General features: G+C 37.5%; 1 protein-coding gene across 2 annotated transcripts in view; it reads right to left on the reverse strand.

Annotated features, from left to right (window-relative positions):
- STIM2 (stromal interaction molecule 2) overlaps nt 1–17426 on the reverse strand; it is a 69957-nt gene that overhangs the window by 22670 nt on the left and 29861 nt on the right. For both annotated transcript variants that reach the window (XM_053975327.1, XM_053975328.1), the window contains exon 2: nt 10221–10351. In XM_053975327.1, coding sequence (XP_053831302.1) covers nt 10221–10351 — 131 coding nt within the window. The remainder of the gene's footprint in view (nt 1–10220; nt 10352–17426) is intronic.

The following is a 17426-nucleotide window of genomic DNA, read 5'->3' on the forward strand; positions in this document are numbered from 1 at the left end:
CAGAAATCAGGTAGAGTCTTTCCCATGTCTTCCCCATGCAAGCAGCAGAGAATTGATCTGAGTTTTCCACATCAAAGACTCAGAAGGTAAGTTAAACACTGTTACAAGATTTGTTTTTCACAATTATTAAATCCTAGTAAAACTGACAATGCAGTTGCTACTGTACTGAGTTTAACATTATTAGTATGCCTCAGATTTACAGTGATTACAGGAACCTGCCACAGTTACACTGCACACTTTCTCTATTCTGATGACATTTAACCAACTTCCCCTCCTTGAAAATGAGGCCATGCAAGATTTGAAAGTGTGCCAGTAATTTTTGGATGAGTAATGCCTGAATCCTGCCATACCAGTTAAATGCAACTGCCTGAGGGATGAGAGTAAGCTGTTTACTACGTAGTATTAAAGTCTTTTGATTAGACAACAAAAATTTGACTTCTATTTATCAAATTAAAAAACAGAAGTCATGTGAGGGCCAATTTTCTGCTTGCTAATCATTCCTCAGTGGTTACACTCCAAGCACAGAAGCATTACATAAAGCTTCTTCATTTTCAGTAATTAATAGGAAGCCTTTTAGCAAACATTATAAAAAAGAAGATCATGCAATCTTGACATAGAGAGTGGGTGGTGAGGCACTGGCACATGTTGTGCAGAGAAGCTGTAAATGCCCTATCCCTGGCAGCATTCAAGGCCAGGTTGGATTGGGCTCTGAGCAACCTGATCTAGTGCAAGATGTCCCTGCCTACAACAGGGAGGTTGGAATCAAATGATCTTTAATGTCTCTTCCAACCCAAACCATTCCATGATTCTATGATACAATTATATGATGGCAGTGCTGTATCAGTATTCCACAAGTTGCTACAAACAGTTCTCCAAATACATACCCAAGAAAAGCCATGGAACTGTAAAATGCCCTCTATTTTTTATTTCATAAAGGCCTAGAAAAATTGGAATACTTGTTGGCAAATGACCTCCCGTTAATAGTGGAAATCCTTCATAAGTATCAGTCCCTGAAAGCATTGTATGAACAGTCTCTTCAGGTGAAGACCTTAGGATTAGTATCAGAAAACTAGTACCTGGTACTAACAGTACCAGAAAACCAAGTAAGCTTCCACAGTAGATAGCTTGCTGTCTTCAGTTCGTGAAAGATAAAGCTGCTCAAACAAAACCAGCTACAGATAGTCATGACTGCTAAGTCAAAAAACAGCCTTTTATATGGGTGATCATATGTCATCACCACTTCAAGCGAGGTGAGGAAGAAAGCCAAGCTAGTGATGCACTGCAGAAGAACTTAATTCTTAAAATTCAGTCCAGGTAATAATTCAAGTGCAGAGCATCCCACAAAGGCTCCATTTATAACAAAGGCTCCATTTCTAACAGATCTAGAGATTATACCATTCAGAAACTACAGGAGACACTGAAAAGTAGCCAACATTAAACAATGATATTAACTCTTAATAAAAAGGACCAGTATACAATAGCAGAAATATGCAAGCAAAAGCTAACACTTACCAACTTTCCCAAACTAAAATATTTTTACTAGAATGTGAGGGAATCTCAAACTATGAATGGATTCAAGTTTCTCCCCTAACTGATGGACTGGGGACAACATACAAGTTGCCCTCCTTAAACAAACCCCAGAGCCATAGTATTGAAACACTGACTGGATGTATCTATTATTTCAAAACTTTCTGATTGTCAGACATTAGTTTTGTAAAGCCTTCTGATTCCTAGAATAGTTCCATTTAGCCCATACAAACTGCATATGCATTTTTAACTCCTCTTCCCCATGTGTATAAGAATGGCATAAATTGAGATATAAAATTATATATACACACACACATGCATATACATGAGAAATATATGAGAAACTTATGAAATATATGAGAACTGAAAATAGCAGCCTGTTGGGGCAAAGGCAATTACAGAACTTCTGAAAAACAATGGATCAGCAACAGTAAAAAGGTTTAATAAGCACAGGACTGTATGCTGTAACTGTATGCAAATGTAAAAATATCTGTTGCATATTCCATCATCCAAGTGGGAACCCTGAATACTTCCCATATTGGCAATGCTACCGTGAAGCTGCCAAATTCTACAATTGTCATGCAATGTGCAATGAAAGATGCATTGTCTTATTCATTCCCACTCCATGTTTATTAAAGGCTAAACTGAAGAGCAGGAACTAAACAATAAGAAAACAAACAAAATTATCCACTAATGTGGATGTTCCTATCTACTAATGTCCCTAAACCTTCCCAGATTACAGTACAGTCTCACAGATGGAACAGCAGGAAAGAACTGATGTTTTCCCACCTTACCTTTTCCCTCCAGACTGCAAGTATCTGCTGTCAACTGACATCCCCAGAATATCTTTCACAAACTTGCAAAAAACATACTAAAAATACAGCAAAATCATGTATTATATGTCCCTCTCTGTAATGATTATCTCTTTTCACATGGGGGTTTAAGGTAAATGTTAATGCTCACTCTTCAGCTTTCTAGTGATTGATGATGCACCATCCTTAGATTCCAAATGTCAGGCATGGACTTTTTTTTTCAAAACAAGTGCTGTAGGGTGATCAAGCTGCTGAAGAGGGACAGAATATGTTGTATAAACAGGCTTGGGCCAATTTTGAGTCTTCTCAGCTACGACTCAGATCACTTTTGTTTGTACAAACTTGCTACCTTTACTAATAGTTGTCAGTAAAGGCTGTAAAATATCGAAGGATGAGAACTTTTGTTCAGTTACAGGAGCTGTCAAGAAAAATCTGAATTGCTGTTAACAGTACTACTCAATTTTTAGAAGAAGAGAAGGAAGATGCCAAGTGAAAACAAAAAGCTTCAAGGTGTTTCACCTCCCCATCCTAACCCGACCAGGCCCGACAGGAACGCGACGCAGCGCGGCTCCCGCGGCTCCCGGCCAGCGGCTCCTCCTGCAGTTCCGCCGCGCCGCCCGCAGAGGGCGCCGCCAGCACCGCACGGGAAGCGCGGATCCGAGGCCGCTGCCCGGGATTTCCCGGGAGAAGGAAGGGCTGAGCGCAACTGGCCCATTCCGAGACACCCACTGGGGCATTTGACTGCGTCCCTCTTGTAAAAGGGAGCGCCAACACAAACTGGAAAGCAGCTTGCAGTTAGCAACCAGTACAGTTACTGCTCAGGGGCAGAGACAGTACATCTGTGAGAACTTCTTCCAAGTGAAAAGCCCCTCTTCTCTTCTGTCCTACCCGTACTGTTCCCAGATCCTGAGAAAATAACCACGATGACTTCTTCAAAAAGGTTCTCTGACACCACAGGGTGTCACAACACTAAAGTTACAGCGCACGTATCTGGAAAGAGGTCACCATGTTTCAAAGAGTAGGTGCGTTCACTAACAAAGAGGTATCTAACAACATCAAACATCTTTCTTCTGTGTAAAAGATCTTTGTTTCAACAGTGGCCTAATACGGAAGTGCTTCCTTAAGAAAAAGAACTGGGACCTAAATTGAAGAAAGACAAAACCAGAACAACTCTAGTTAAAAAGAGGATTTTTCTGTTCCTTGTCATGGCAGCTAATCTCTCTTCTGTTGCCCTGGTCACAAAGGAAAGGTTAGAAAAATAACTCTAAATAGGGAGGTTAAAAGAATAAGCTCTAAGAAAAACACATTTAAGTATTATCTTAGCCAACATAATTACTCAGGAAGGAGAAGTCCTTTTAAGACTACAAAGTTGAAACCAAGAAAGCAGAAGATAAGTTACCTAAAAACTCTGTATGTAACAAAAATAATCATTTGTCAAACCACTTACTTCAAAAACAAGTACAGAATTAAAAAAACACCCCACCTAGACTTGAAACTAGAGTTTTGATCCCAGAAGTACTATAACAGCCAAAAAAACTAAAAAAAAAGAAAAAAAAAAAAAAAAAAAAAAAAGAAAAAAAAAGTTCAAATATCAGTGCTGCAAGACATGCTTGCAAGGTAAACAAGCAATAGCATACTTTCAAGAATGCCACTGGAAAAGTAAAATTAACCACACTCACTAAGAGCAGCAGGAACCACTCTCATGATGTTTATATTTTGTTCTGGGTGAAGGCTGAAGTTTACAATTTTCAGCTTCATCAACTTAAAATAGACCCCCTAACTGACACGTTTACTTTAAGAGCAATCAGTAACACCTCCTGGCCAGGTATTACTCTCACCCTTGAGCATCTATTCCTCAAATAGTGTTATTTCTTTCAGGTTTATTCCTTCAAAGGGAAAACGAGCAGAAGTTACAACTTCAGCCTTTTAGTACGTTTCCTCACATCTATTTGCTGCAAGATTTGTTGCAGCTATTGCAATGTCACACATACTGACTAAATTATGATGGTTGATATGCTTTTAAAAGGCAACATACTATGATTCAGGCATGACTGCCTACCTTACAGAAATGGCTTCTAAAGATGCTATAAAGTAAAATAACATATTAAGTAATATTAATAATAAAACATGACTAGAACAATGTAGGACATAGCCAGGAAAGTGTTATCAAGTATCTCTTAAATAACCTACACATTCTATCCAAAAAAGTTACTGCAGCTCAAAACAAAACTGTAGCCACGTACTGCAAAGTAAACTCTGCAATCTCTGCAAAGCCAAGATAGAATTTCCAAGGGATCACTTCATTGTAGCAGGACTAAATAAAGAGGTGCAGACAGCTACATATTAGCTTAAGCACATCCAAGGAGGCAAGGCGTGAGGTAGGTCTAGTCCAAACCACCTTGGAACAGTTTCTATGCAACTGTACCCACAATAACACGTGCTGCCTCTCTATAGGGCTTCTTTGCACAGGCACAGCTGTCAACTAACACCATCAATGCTTTCACACAAGACCTGGCTCCTTATCCTGCTCTACAAAAACAAATTGTCTAGACAGGTTCAGAGTGGCTTACAAAACTACAGAAGACTAAAACACACTCTGCCTGGGGACAAATACATTAGCAGTTGAATTAAAAAAAAACAATTTCAAAAATACCTCTATTAAAAGAGCAACAACAAATTAAGGAATTCAAAGTAACCCAGTAGCTCTGGGGGCAAGGGTTTGCTGCACTGCTTAGGAAGCTCAGAATCCTTGTTTGAAAGATCAATGTTTGTAACAGAATGTCTTGCACAGTGAGATGTAAAACGCACTCAGGAGCCATCCCGGTGTCATGAAAATACAGTTATAATGTCTTCAGTTTCTGAACCACTCCAGCACATATTTTTCCGCATGCAGAATTTTGTCTAAACAGCTGACACCAAAATATTAAGTTGCCTACAGAAATACGAACTCCAGTTTAAGGGCTTTTATTACATCAATGACAAAACCAAAATACTAAGGGAACTTGAAAGGACATGTAACATTCTGCTGAGAGTGTATTTCCAGAGAACAAAATGAAGCCTATCCTTGTCAAACTTACTACAAAGTGCTATAAAAGTATTATCATTCCAGACCATGCTAGCTACTTTTCCTGCTTTAATCACTGTATAGTAGAGAATCCTCTTCCCTGGTTTAGGCCACGAAAGTTAGATTCTATTTGATTCTTGCCTCCAGACAACATTTCTGAGGCAGTCACTTTGGCATATCATCTCTCTGAGGTTCCAACTCCTTTGACCATCCTGCTAAAAGCTGTTCTCTGATGCTTTCAGTGCTGCAGTCTCTTCTTCTCCTTACTGTACCTTTTTGTCTTTTTTTTTTTTTTTTTTTTTTGGGGGGGGGGGGAAGGGTATGGGGCAGGGTACTGGTGGTTTTCTATGGGATTTGTTCAGTTTGCAGTTTTTCTATAAAGTGACAATTCCAGTTACCTCCTTAAAAAAACTTCAGCAAAATACAAAGTGATCTATCCAGAGATCCCACACAAAACTGTACATTTGTACCTTTACCTTAGTGAGACATTAAACACACAGTAAGATACTAATACTTCAAAAACATCAACTTCTAACACGGCAGAGAGATTCCCTGAGGAAATTACTTTATGTAGGACCTTCTTAGGGAAGTTCTTTGGAAACAGGAAAAACCTATGTAAATAGTGAACATATGATAAGTCTGTTTTACTGCTTGTGTTTCATCATTAAAACAAAACATGTTCCCATGGTGCAACAGATGCTTCCTGAGGCAGCCTCCCACAACACATGACTAAAACCTCAGTTAGTAATGCCACATTCTCCCTTTCAGTTACCCATTTACAGCCTACCTCTTGAAACCAGCTTAAACAATCACAATCCTTACATATGAAGCATGTCAAGTATAAAGTATATTTATTACTTTATATTACATATAAAGTAATAATATCAGCAGCTAGGTTTGATAGGAAAATTCATATTAGCCTGCCCTCATAATAGAGGGTTTTTTCCTTCATTTTCCTTTTCTCTGCTGTACCATACCAAATAATAAGGAAAAAGTAACTACGCCATGCTCAGACTAGAACCCCTCTAACTTCCATAGAAGACTTCAACAAAATCTCTCATGTTTTGCTGACTATTAAATCCCATGCTAAAAATTTAGATGAGGTTTCCTCACATCAACTTTATCAAAGCCAAATATAAGTTTCTTTCCAGTCCGTACAAAGTACGTCCAAAGGTCTTCCAGTATCAGACAGTTCTTGAGGAAATAAGAAATATCTTCATTCAAATTTTCTAATATCCTAGAAAAATTCCTTCTTTACAGAAGGGTTTTATGTGTCGTTCATTTTACAGGGGAAGAACAATCTACAACCTAAAACAGGGCATAAAAACATTCGGAAAAATAAACTGCATGCAGATGAAATGTCTGGAATTGCGTTGGGAGTTAACTGGATTAGTAAATTAAAATAGTTCAAATAAATAGTTCAACTTCTTTATTTCTTTTTACCTTCCTGTCTCAAAATAACTTATTTACAAGAACTTCCTTCCTTGGTGTAAATATACCCTTGCAACACTGTTGTAGTGCTGGTAAAACAGCAGAAAGTTATTCTACTTTGTCACATTCTTCCTGCCAGGTAAAAAGCTAATGAGCATCTAATCCACATACTCAATATGCTGCTCTCCAGGAGTCTTGCAAGTAAAAACCATGCAGCATAAAACAGAAAATCCATTCCCTGCTGTTAAGTAAAATCCCTGTATTTCGTGTAAGCTTTACTTCTAATAAAGTGGGTTTTTAAATTATCAGTCCTCATTCTTAATCAGAGTAAGCAGCAATACCTACTGCGACAGAACAAAAAAATCTGGTTCTGAAATATAAATAGGACATATTTAGTACATATTCAGACCTACTGTAATCAGGTGACTATGTAACTATGTTGTATAAATGTAGATCTTGTAAGATAATGATAAAGATTTAGTAAAAGCACTACAAGAAAAACAGAGGTTACTAGCTGAACTTGCAATTAAACTGCATTTCTCATTAATTTCAGGTTTGCATTTAATGTCCTAGAAGAAAGCACTCTATGCAAATACATATTCATCACTGATTTGTGTGGAAATTATATGTAGAAAAGTGCTACTTTGCAGGGAGTGGGTTATTAAATATTTCTTCAATAATTAAAAATGAACTAGCAGAAACAAGGCTACAATTAAGTCATCTTATTTTATGCACAATGTGTAGTTTGAACAGTTTCACCCATCTATAATTACCCCAGCTGAACAACATGCCTCATCAACTATTATAATTTCAGCCATTTAAACAGGTCTTTAGCATAATTTCTCTTGTTTTCTCTGGAACAGGAAGAAACTTAAGGTCAGATATAAAGATGGTCCACTGGAAGACAGGGCAAATCTTCTGAATACTAATAAAATATTTCCAATGTATAAATGTTTCAGTATTTTCTTTTAACTTCCTCAGCTTCAGTGTCTAAAAATGCAGTACAAGTCAAAAGAAACAACCAAAGTACTGGCAAGTTCCTCAGGAAGCTCACACTCCATCACTAATGTTTCACTTTGCATACTGAACTGTGCCTGTCCCAAACGTTCTGCAGTAACAAAGGCAGACTATATGCATTATTTTTGAAAAGTCATGGCAGTCAGGTGAAGTCCCTGGTGACTGGGAAAAAGGAAACATCACTCCTACTGAAAAAGGAAGAAATGCAGACCTGAGAAAATAAACACCATCGAGCCTCACACCTCTGTGTTTTGGATGATCATGGAGCAGATCCTCATGGAAGCAATCTTACAGCACATACAATGAAGTGATCTGAGACAATCCAGCTTGGCTTTACTAAGGGTAAACAGTGTCTGACTGATCTGGTGGCCTCTATGATGGGGTGACAGCAATGGTTGATGAGGGAAAACAAATGTCATCTACCTAGACCACTGAAAGGCCTTTGACACAGTGGCACATAACATCCTTATCCCCAGACTGCAGAGAGATGGATGGATCATTTGATGAATAAGGAACTGCCTGAATGGACACAGCTGTCAATCATTCTATGTCCAGGTGGAGGCCAGTGATGAGTGGTGCCCTTCAGGGCTCTCTCTTGGGACAGGGGCTCTTTGATACCTTCATCAATAACACAGTGAGATCAAGTGCATCCTTAGCAAGTTTGCAGATGAAACTGAACAGCACAGTTGAACTAGAAGGAAGAGATGTCATCCAGAGGAATCTGGACAAACCTAAGAAGTAGGCCCATGAGAACCTCATGAAGTCCAAGGGCAAGGTGTTGCACCTGCATTGGAGCAATGCAAGACATGAGCACAGACTGGGAGAAGTCATTGAGAGCAGCCCTGCCAAGAAGGACTTGGCTGAAAAAGATGGGCTTTTGAAAAGCTGAAAAGCTGAAAAATGAGCCAACAATGTGCGCTCACAGGCCAGAAAGTCAGCTGCATCCTGGGCTACAATGAAAGAGGAGTAGCCAGCAGGTCGAGGGAGGTGATTCTGTCCCTCTACTCTGCTCTTGTGAGATCCCACCTGGAGTGCTGCCTCCAGCTCCTCAGCACAACAAAGACACTGACCTGTTGGAACAAGTCCAGCCAAACATGATGATCAGAGCACTGGAGCACCTATCTTAAGACAGGCTGAGAGAGCTGGGCTGTTCAGCCTGGAGAAGGTCCCAAGAAGATCTTATTGCGACCTTCAGTACACATAGGAGGGGTATAAAACAGAGAGAGAGCAACTTTTTACACAGGCAGATAGCGATAGAACAAGGGAGAATGGTTTTAAACAAAAACAGGAGAGATTTAGACTACATGTTAGGAACAATTCTTTACTCAGAGGGTAGAGAGGCACCGGAACAGGCTGCGCAGAGATGTTGTGGATGACCCAATCCTTGGAAGAGTTCAGGGTCAGGTTGGATGGAGCCTGTTGATGCTGTTTGCACAAAGGTACACAGAAAAGTAAGTAGCATCACATTAAAACTGACAATGATAATTCATAACTCATTCAGGGAGAATAATCTTCCCCTAGATGGTATAAAAAAGGATGACAAAACGGGGCTAAATTCTTCTCCCATTCATCTACAGTAAGAATGGGTGTCAGAACCACATGACAATATCTTCATTTTTAGGGGACATCTTCATTCTCCCTTGGTTGTCAAGCATGTGCTTAACAATGGCCAGAAAGCAAAATAAGCAAGCACAATGAAACTACATGGACATTTCCATTCCTACCCAGTAATTCTGAGAATCCCAGTGGTAAAGTTGAATAAATGCAAGGGCAAGTCCTTTGCCAGGACCACCAGGAGCCTACCTACCAAACTCATTCAAGCACAGTCACAAAAAACTTCCTTAGGTTGTAGGACTTAATTTACCATTAGTAAGCACAATGTTTTTAATACTTGTCTGTAAAATGTAAACCAAGCCAGAAATCTTTCTTCTAGACTTACCTCTCTGTAACAGGTATTGTTTTACACCATGAAGTGCCTGCAACAGATCTAAGGTAAATAGGATAGCCCAGCAATGCCTTAACCAAGAAAATTCTGAGTGAAGAAACCGTAACACCAAGCAATGGATCACATCACTGTCGTACTACAACCTAAACCTTTCACCTTTACCCACTTCTTAGACCAATCACAAAAGTAGCACCTTCTATACATAGTCACACATTGTTCCTTTAGGCTAGAACAATGGACAGTAATATCCCATTTCAGACAAATACAGAAATTAGACTTTCCTTCCATATTTGTCTGAGGAAAGGGCTGAATTAAAAAGAGCAGCAACAACTACTCAAGTGCTGAAAGATAAAGAGCAGCTATATAAAACAAAAGGATAAAAAAGACTTCATGTATGCATAAGTGAACTATTTTTTACTCCTACCTCATCACTTTCATCTACTTCGATACCACCATCTTTGTCATCATCCATTTGCTTATGGATCATGCGGAGAGCTTCTAGGCTGAATCGGTCCTCCTCAGTAAAGCACGGTGGGCTGAGTGAACTGCAGGGATCTAAAGTGAGGAGAACAAAAACAATCAAAACAACACAACAGAAATGTTATTTACTTTCACTTCAGAATATAAAGCTCCCAAGCAAAAGAAAGGATTTAAATATTTCACTGCACATAATCACGTATTTCACTGCACATAATCACCAGGTCATAAATATCAAATTTAACCGTAAAATAGTAATTGTACAAAACAAAGTGAAAGGCTTGTGTGTGCGAATCAACTCTTTTTTTATTGAGGAAGGAGTCCCAAAAAATAGGCTGGAATAGTTTTGACTTCCATTTATTTCTTCCATCCCACTAACTTGCTATTTCCATTTTTTCTTTTATCATCCACATTTAGTTTTTGTCAGTGCAGTGGCAAATAAAGCTACCGCATTTCCCAACCTCCTTTCTGAAAGTCTGAACAAAAACAAAGAACAGTAGAGGAAAAGAAAAGGAATTTTCGTATCATACAATCAGTTTCATAAACAGATAACAAAGGGATAGTAATCACATTGCAGATCAAATTCTAAACAGGTGGTACTACTGAACACAAAATACTCAAGGACTGCAAGAGCAGAAAGCTCACTGCAAAGAAAATTCAGCTGATAGTAGTACACGACGTATTAGTCCTGTACGCTCTGATCACAAACTGCAGTCACTGTAGAGCAGGATTCCAAGTCAAAAATAGAACACTTTCATTTGCATTCATTACTGAAGGCTCATGATTTGCACACATCTGATGGCTCAGCTGGCACCACATCAAATTGCCTAATCTGTGTTCTTTCCCTTCTACAAGGTACATGCCAAATGCTCCAAAATTCTACAACACATGATGATCAACCATCACCACAGTGGCCTTACGCAGACCTTGGCATTAACTAATGGCAGCTATTACATTAATTCTGATGTACCAAATACCAGCAAAGAACAGAAAGTGGAGAAGGATGTAGAAATCGTTTTTTCAAAGTTGAACTTTAATAAGGTAGTAAATTCCCACTGTACTAGCCATTATAAAACTGCACTGACTAGTTCCATAAACTGTTAAAACTACACTTAAATCACATCAATGCAAATAAAAATTGAGGGAGCATATGAGAAATTTTTGCTTCTTCTAATCTATCAAATAATTAAGCTTTCACGTTGCTACAAAATTTATGAAAAGGCTCACTTATATAAGTAAAGGAAGCACTTCTAGATAAAAAGAGGAATCAAATCTTTTCAGAGAAAAAAAATTCTTTAGTTTACAATTTACATACCAGCTGGATTAGCATGATTCTGCTTTTCTGTCTAATACAAATTTTAAAATAATTAAAAATCAAAATAAAGGAATGCATAAGGTTACAAAGCAGGAAGTGCAAAGATAACCATGACATAGCTGGAATCTCAGACACATCATTAACAGGACTGGTTTCCACAGCTAGGCACGAGTCAATGCATTCCTACTTCATACTTCAGTTTTATTATACAGGAATTAATGGAAATTGTTATCTGTTCCCATGCATCAATTAAAAAAAAAAAAAAAAAAAAAAAAAAAAAGAAAGCAGAAAAAAAAACAAACACTTCACTGACACTGTCCAAGAACTGAGAGGTGTTGCTTTTAGAACTACTTCATGTAATACAAAGTCAGAGTTCTGTATTTATTAGTTACTAAATTACTAAATATTAATGAATATTTAATTAATAAAATACTTATTATTAATAATAATTACTAAATATTACACCAGACTAATCACAAACAAAATAATTTTCAGCTTTGGAATGCAACTAATATTTTATGAAGAGGAAGGGGTTAATTTTTTTAAAATCTATTTTATTTGTTCATTTTTGGTTTATTGCAAAAGGTTGAATTTGCAGAATACGCAGCCTTTAGATTTTTGCCTTGCAATGAAAAAATTACTATTATTTGAGGGGTTAAAGGACCTATCCCTGCAATTACAGGGGGCTCCGTGTAGAAAGGTTTCCCTTGCAATAACAATGAATCACCTCAAAGTTGTAATAATTAAATTCTCATGGCTATGAACAAAAAATATTATTTTACTAAAATACAATCATATCAGAAGAATAATCTCTGTATTACATGTTATGATCTATACCGTATCTTAAGTTAGAAGAAAGTATAGTTGTCAAAACATAAACAGATCCCTCCAACAAACCCAATTTGTTTAATCTGTACTTTATTCTAACATGGAATCAAATTTCAGGTACATGTGTTCACAGTTTGCAAGCACTCATTCAAATGTTTTTTCATTTTGTTCAGCTGAAAGCCCAGTTTTTCAAATCAAAAATGTTTTCTCAGAGTACATTTTCTCACAACCAAGGCTGATCGGTCCCTTAATCAGGGTACTTATCTTAAAAATGCCTTTTTAGGATATTTAAGCACGAAGGCACTTTAAAGAGCTATGCCTTTTCTTGAGAGAAGTAAACAGGCTGCTTGTGCTTCAAATGTCCCATGTGCTGGCTCCAAGAACACTTGATCTCTCTCTTAAGAGCCGACAGAGTGCCAATTGCTCTTTTGGGACTGAGAAACAGAGTAGGACCACACATCAACTGTAATAAAAATTAACCCACTCTAAAGAGAATCCAGATTTATTTTCAATCTAATTTTCATCTGGTAAAATTAAACATTTAGACTGATAGACTGACAACACTGGTCATCTCCTTCCTCAGAGAACAATCTCAAAATAAACTACAAAGCCACAACCTAAAGAATAAGTGAAAAGCATTTCACAAGAATACCTATGGAGCCCTACCAAATCCAAAAAACAGCTGATGGAAATTTAATCATCTGCAGTTCTGCAGAATAGTCTACCATGCAGTAATTTGCCTCAATTGCATTGCAAAAACAATTCAAATTAATACTAGATGGAGTATGGTTAGTTAACTGGATGTCTGGGAAGTTTTTAAGACAAAAGCCAAGAGAAAAAGTCTCAAGGCATAGCAAACACCATAAATATAGCCCTAAAGCCCCACAACAAATCATAAGACTAGTTGATAATTTTTCACTTTGAATCGACACTATTGAAGATATTCTGGGATTCCAAACCTGCTCTTGTACTTTAAGGACAAACCTGATTTAATGTCTAGACCGATTTCTCCATCCTAGTCTGGTGTGTTGTCATAAATACATTTAGTCCAAAATCATCACCACAGGAAGGAACAAGAGATGATAAATTCACTCAGGGAGTGAACTAACAGTTTAGAATTTGAGCTTTCCTTTAACGAAAAGCACAGAAGAATTAGCAAAGGAAACAAAAGAGACAAAGTGGGGAAGAGGCATAAAAGCACAGCAGATACCACTCCAGGCACAAGTTATTTTATATCTCAGTTTTTCATGTTGCTCAGAAGCAAGGAAGTTTCAGAAATACTGGTCATAGTAAGGAAGGAATTTGTTCCTGAACTACTAAATGTCAGATTCGTGGCTCAAAAACTTGGCAGAGGATTTTGAAGCAAACCTTCCTTTTGCCTTGAGGCAGTAAGTGCCTCCCAGTTCTAAGGCAAGGGGGGAAGTCCTCACCAGTCCATAGGAGACTCCCATAGGAGAGTTTGATAATGAACCAAGCACATTTATCCAACCCAAGATTAAAAAAATCTTTATAGGTAAAGGGAAAATAACACTTCACACCCTTTCACCCCTCCCCTCCTTCTCCCCTCACTTTAATCTTCCTCAGTGAGACAAAAATAAGGTGAGACTACAAAAAGAATTTCATTTTGAAATTCCCTTCAACTTTAGATACACAGCTCTTTATTCCATTTCCTAAACACAACAGAGACTAAACTTAAAATGTGACATTGTCAATACAAGCCAGTAAGGAACATTAATTACCTCCTTATCTTCAAGCACTCAGCAAAGCCCCTGAAATTTTATTTAGGACTACACCATCTGAAGAGGTTCCAAAGCAAAAAGGTATATGCATCTCATAGCCTTTCATCCACCTTGCATTTGCTTCTCCCTAAATAGCTGCAAATGTTACAGACTTCAGAATAAAGGACTGACAGACCAACAAACAGGGAATAAGGCTGCAGCTCTCTCATACACCTCCTTTTGCATACAGACACTGGAGCACAACAGGTATGGCTGTGCCAAGCCTGACAGAATGACTCCAACCAGGTGTTCACAGTTCCAGTCTGGAACTTTTCACTGTCTGAAAGAGCCTTTTTAAGAATACAGGGACACACAGAAGCTTCATGATTTTTCACAGGTACTTGGCATCAGGTAGACACTTTCAAATCTAAAATTTAAATGCCTTTAAATTTTCCCATTAGTTCACTGAGAGCAACGTAGCAGTTGGGAGTTATTTCAAGGGACTGACTACCACACATCATTTTTGTTCTGTGAGGATGTTCAGCATTCACCAAGAAAGAAAAGCATGCTTTTTATAATAACATATGGCAGTCCTACGGAAGCCCGCAGGGCTTCCATGCCTGTCTTTTACTGATGAATTCAGAAGTGTACCATGTTGTGCTAGGTTTATGATTCCTCATTCCTAAAAAGCCATATGGGATAAAGGGAAGCCTCACAGAAAAGGCAAGCACTATAAAGCATCAGCTTCCTAAGTACGCGCTCTCATCTTAAAATAACCCTGCTTCCATATGCCATGATGGCAGATGTGGATTTCTTTGCATTTTCCAGACACAAAGGAGGTGTCCACAATACATCCAACCCCCTGCCAAATGAATATTCACCTAACTGGGATTCCTATTTCCTTACATTTCTGTTTAACATGTATGTTAATATATTGCAGTTTCTTAAGCAATTCAGTGACACCTTTCAAGGCAAAAAACCTTTATGAGAACAACAATTTTTGAAGACCTGAGTACAAATTGGAGTGTGAGATAGAACAAATGAAAATACTGAAAAGTAAGTGTTTTCAAGAATTTTACCTGATGTTTAAAATACATTTATTCACAGTAAAGGCAAACATGTTTTTATGGAAAATCCTTACATAATACATCCTGTCACTAAAATCTTCAAATGCTTGAGACAGTCTCAGAGTGAGCTTCTTTTAATCTTTCAATTAAAAGCTCCCAAAGCAAATCACTCCTACTCTTAATAATTAAACTCCTCCTTATGGCAAGTAGGCTGAGCTGCATCTGGCAGTTAACTTGACAAAGTAATATGTAACATTATTTTTCACTCTAATTATTTAAATAAAAGTTCATCATTGCAACACATCTTTCCACTAAAAATATTAAAAAAAAAAAAAAAAAAAAAGATAAAATTTTTACAAAAAGTGTAGAATACCTTATCTTCTAACCACAACAGTGATGTTACTTAAATGAGCTTCCTGAGGAGAAAAATGCAATAATACAAATGACAGCAGGGCATGGGGAAGGGGTGCAACAGGAAAGGAAATTTGGAACATTGCTGTCCCCAAAGATTTTGAAAATGTCTCACATTAGGCTTTTCCATTGCTCTGTAGGAGAATTTCAGATGACTTCTATAAACTCATGCAATGACAGTAATTAAATTCATAGATGAAACTCCTGACTGCTACGTCTGGTATCTGGAGCACTTGTTTCTGAACACACGTGTAATGTTTAGTGACTGGTAACACCGCAGTTTAACAGGGAAAAAAAAAAAATCAACAAAAGCCCCAAACTATTTGCAGATAAGCTGCAAGAAAACTGCCATGATTCTTTTAAAATCTCCTAAACTCTTTCAGTAAAAAAATGACATTTCAAACAGCCTTAAAATACATCATTACAGCTTTAATACGTAACAAGTGATTTTCACATGAGAGATTCAAATCTGATTTTGTCACTATTGAAAAGTGTCCACTTATTCTGCTATTTCGGTATCTTTTCATAGATACAGTTCAATTAGATTCTTTCCCCCGCATAGAAACATGATGAGGCAAGCAAGGCTTTGATTTTTTTCTTAAATCATCACTAGCTCATCTCTGCTTTCTCCACACCCACAAAAAAGCTGTCTAATTCTGAACTTCATTCTCTATACACTAGGAAAAAAAAGAGTATCAGTGAGATCAGTTTATTTGAAGTAGGAATTCAGTCAAATAATATTATTAACATAATAATTAATTATTAAAAGGGGGTTGAATATGCTAATCATGCCACGGATCATTCTGTCAAGATAAAAATATCAGTATAAATACTTCATTTAGACTGATAGGAAATTAATTATTAAAATTACAATGCCGCTCTGTCTGACTAAATAAAAATCAAGAAGATGAGTTCATGGCTTTTCCATCTCCTTCCCACACCCTCCCTGAGCAATTACACAGTTTGAAGGGAAGAGGAAGTTCGACAATTATTGTATACAATGGTCAAAGTAGACTGATTTAGAAGAGGAACTCCTGCCAACCCTAACAAAGCAGGACGAGAGGAAACTGGGAGATGCATCTTATGCAAGCCCCTAAAATCCTGTTTTTTCGTCCTTCTAACCTTACTTGTACTTCTATGTAACCTGCTATACAAACCTACAAACACATATGGATGGATATTCAGAGTAAAAAAAGATACCAAATGTCTGATACTTGCTCTCAGCAACAGAAAAGTCTCTTTCACTTTACTTACATTTATTAGTAAAAGACCAAGAAGGGAAATACTTAAAGTAGTTTAAATCTAAGTTTTCATGATTTTGTAGTAAAGACTGCTTAATGCATCTTCAGAAATGCGCTCTGCACATTATAGAGATTATCAACACTATAAAACTATAATAGCTCCAAGAAAAAAAAAAGTACAGATTTTTAAATATGACCTGAATTCACCTGGAGTAAACATATACTTCACTCAAAATTTAAAAGGACAGTCTTATTTTCCTTATGTGTTTAGAAGAAACATGTTTAGAGGAAAAGGATTTAGTGAATTTTGAGTTCATTTGTCAATAGAACATTCATTAATCTGATGAATCAGATTTGTATTCATATGTACTTGGTGACAAGGCATAACACACATCTAAACACATACAACAACACACTTCTAAGTTTTTGCGTATTTTAGGTCTGATGGTTCTTTACTGCTCTTCTGACAACTTTCTCCCTTTTCTAACAGCAGGGAGCTGGAAAAGATGCACTATATCCCTGATTATATACTTTAATCTGCCCAAGAATTTGTCAGCTCTTAAGATGGAGCAG

This window comes from Vidua macroura, chromosome 4 (assembly GCF_024509145.1).
Source record: "Vidua macroura isolate BioBank_ID:100142 chromosome 4, ASM2450914v1, whole genome shotgun sequence".
Classification (NCBI taxonomy): Eukaryota; Metazoa; Chordata; class Aves; order Passeriformes; family Viduidae; genus Vidua; species Vidua macroura.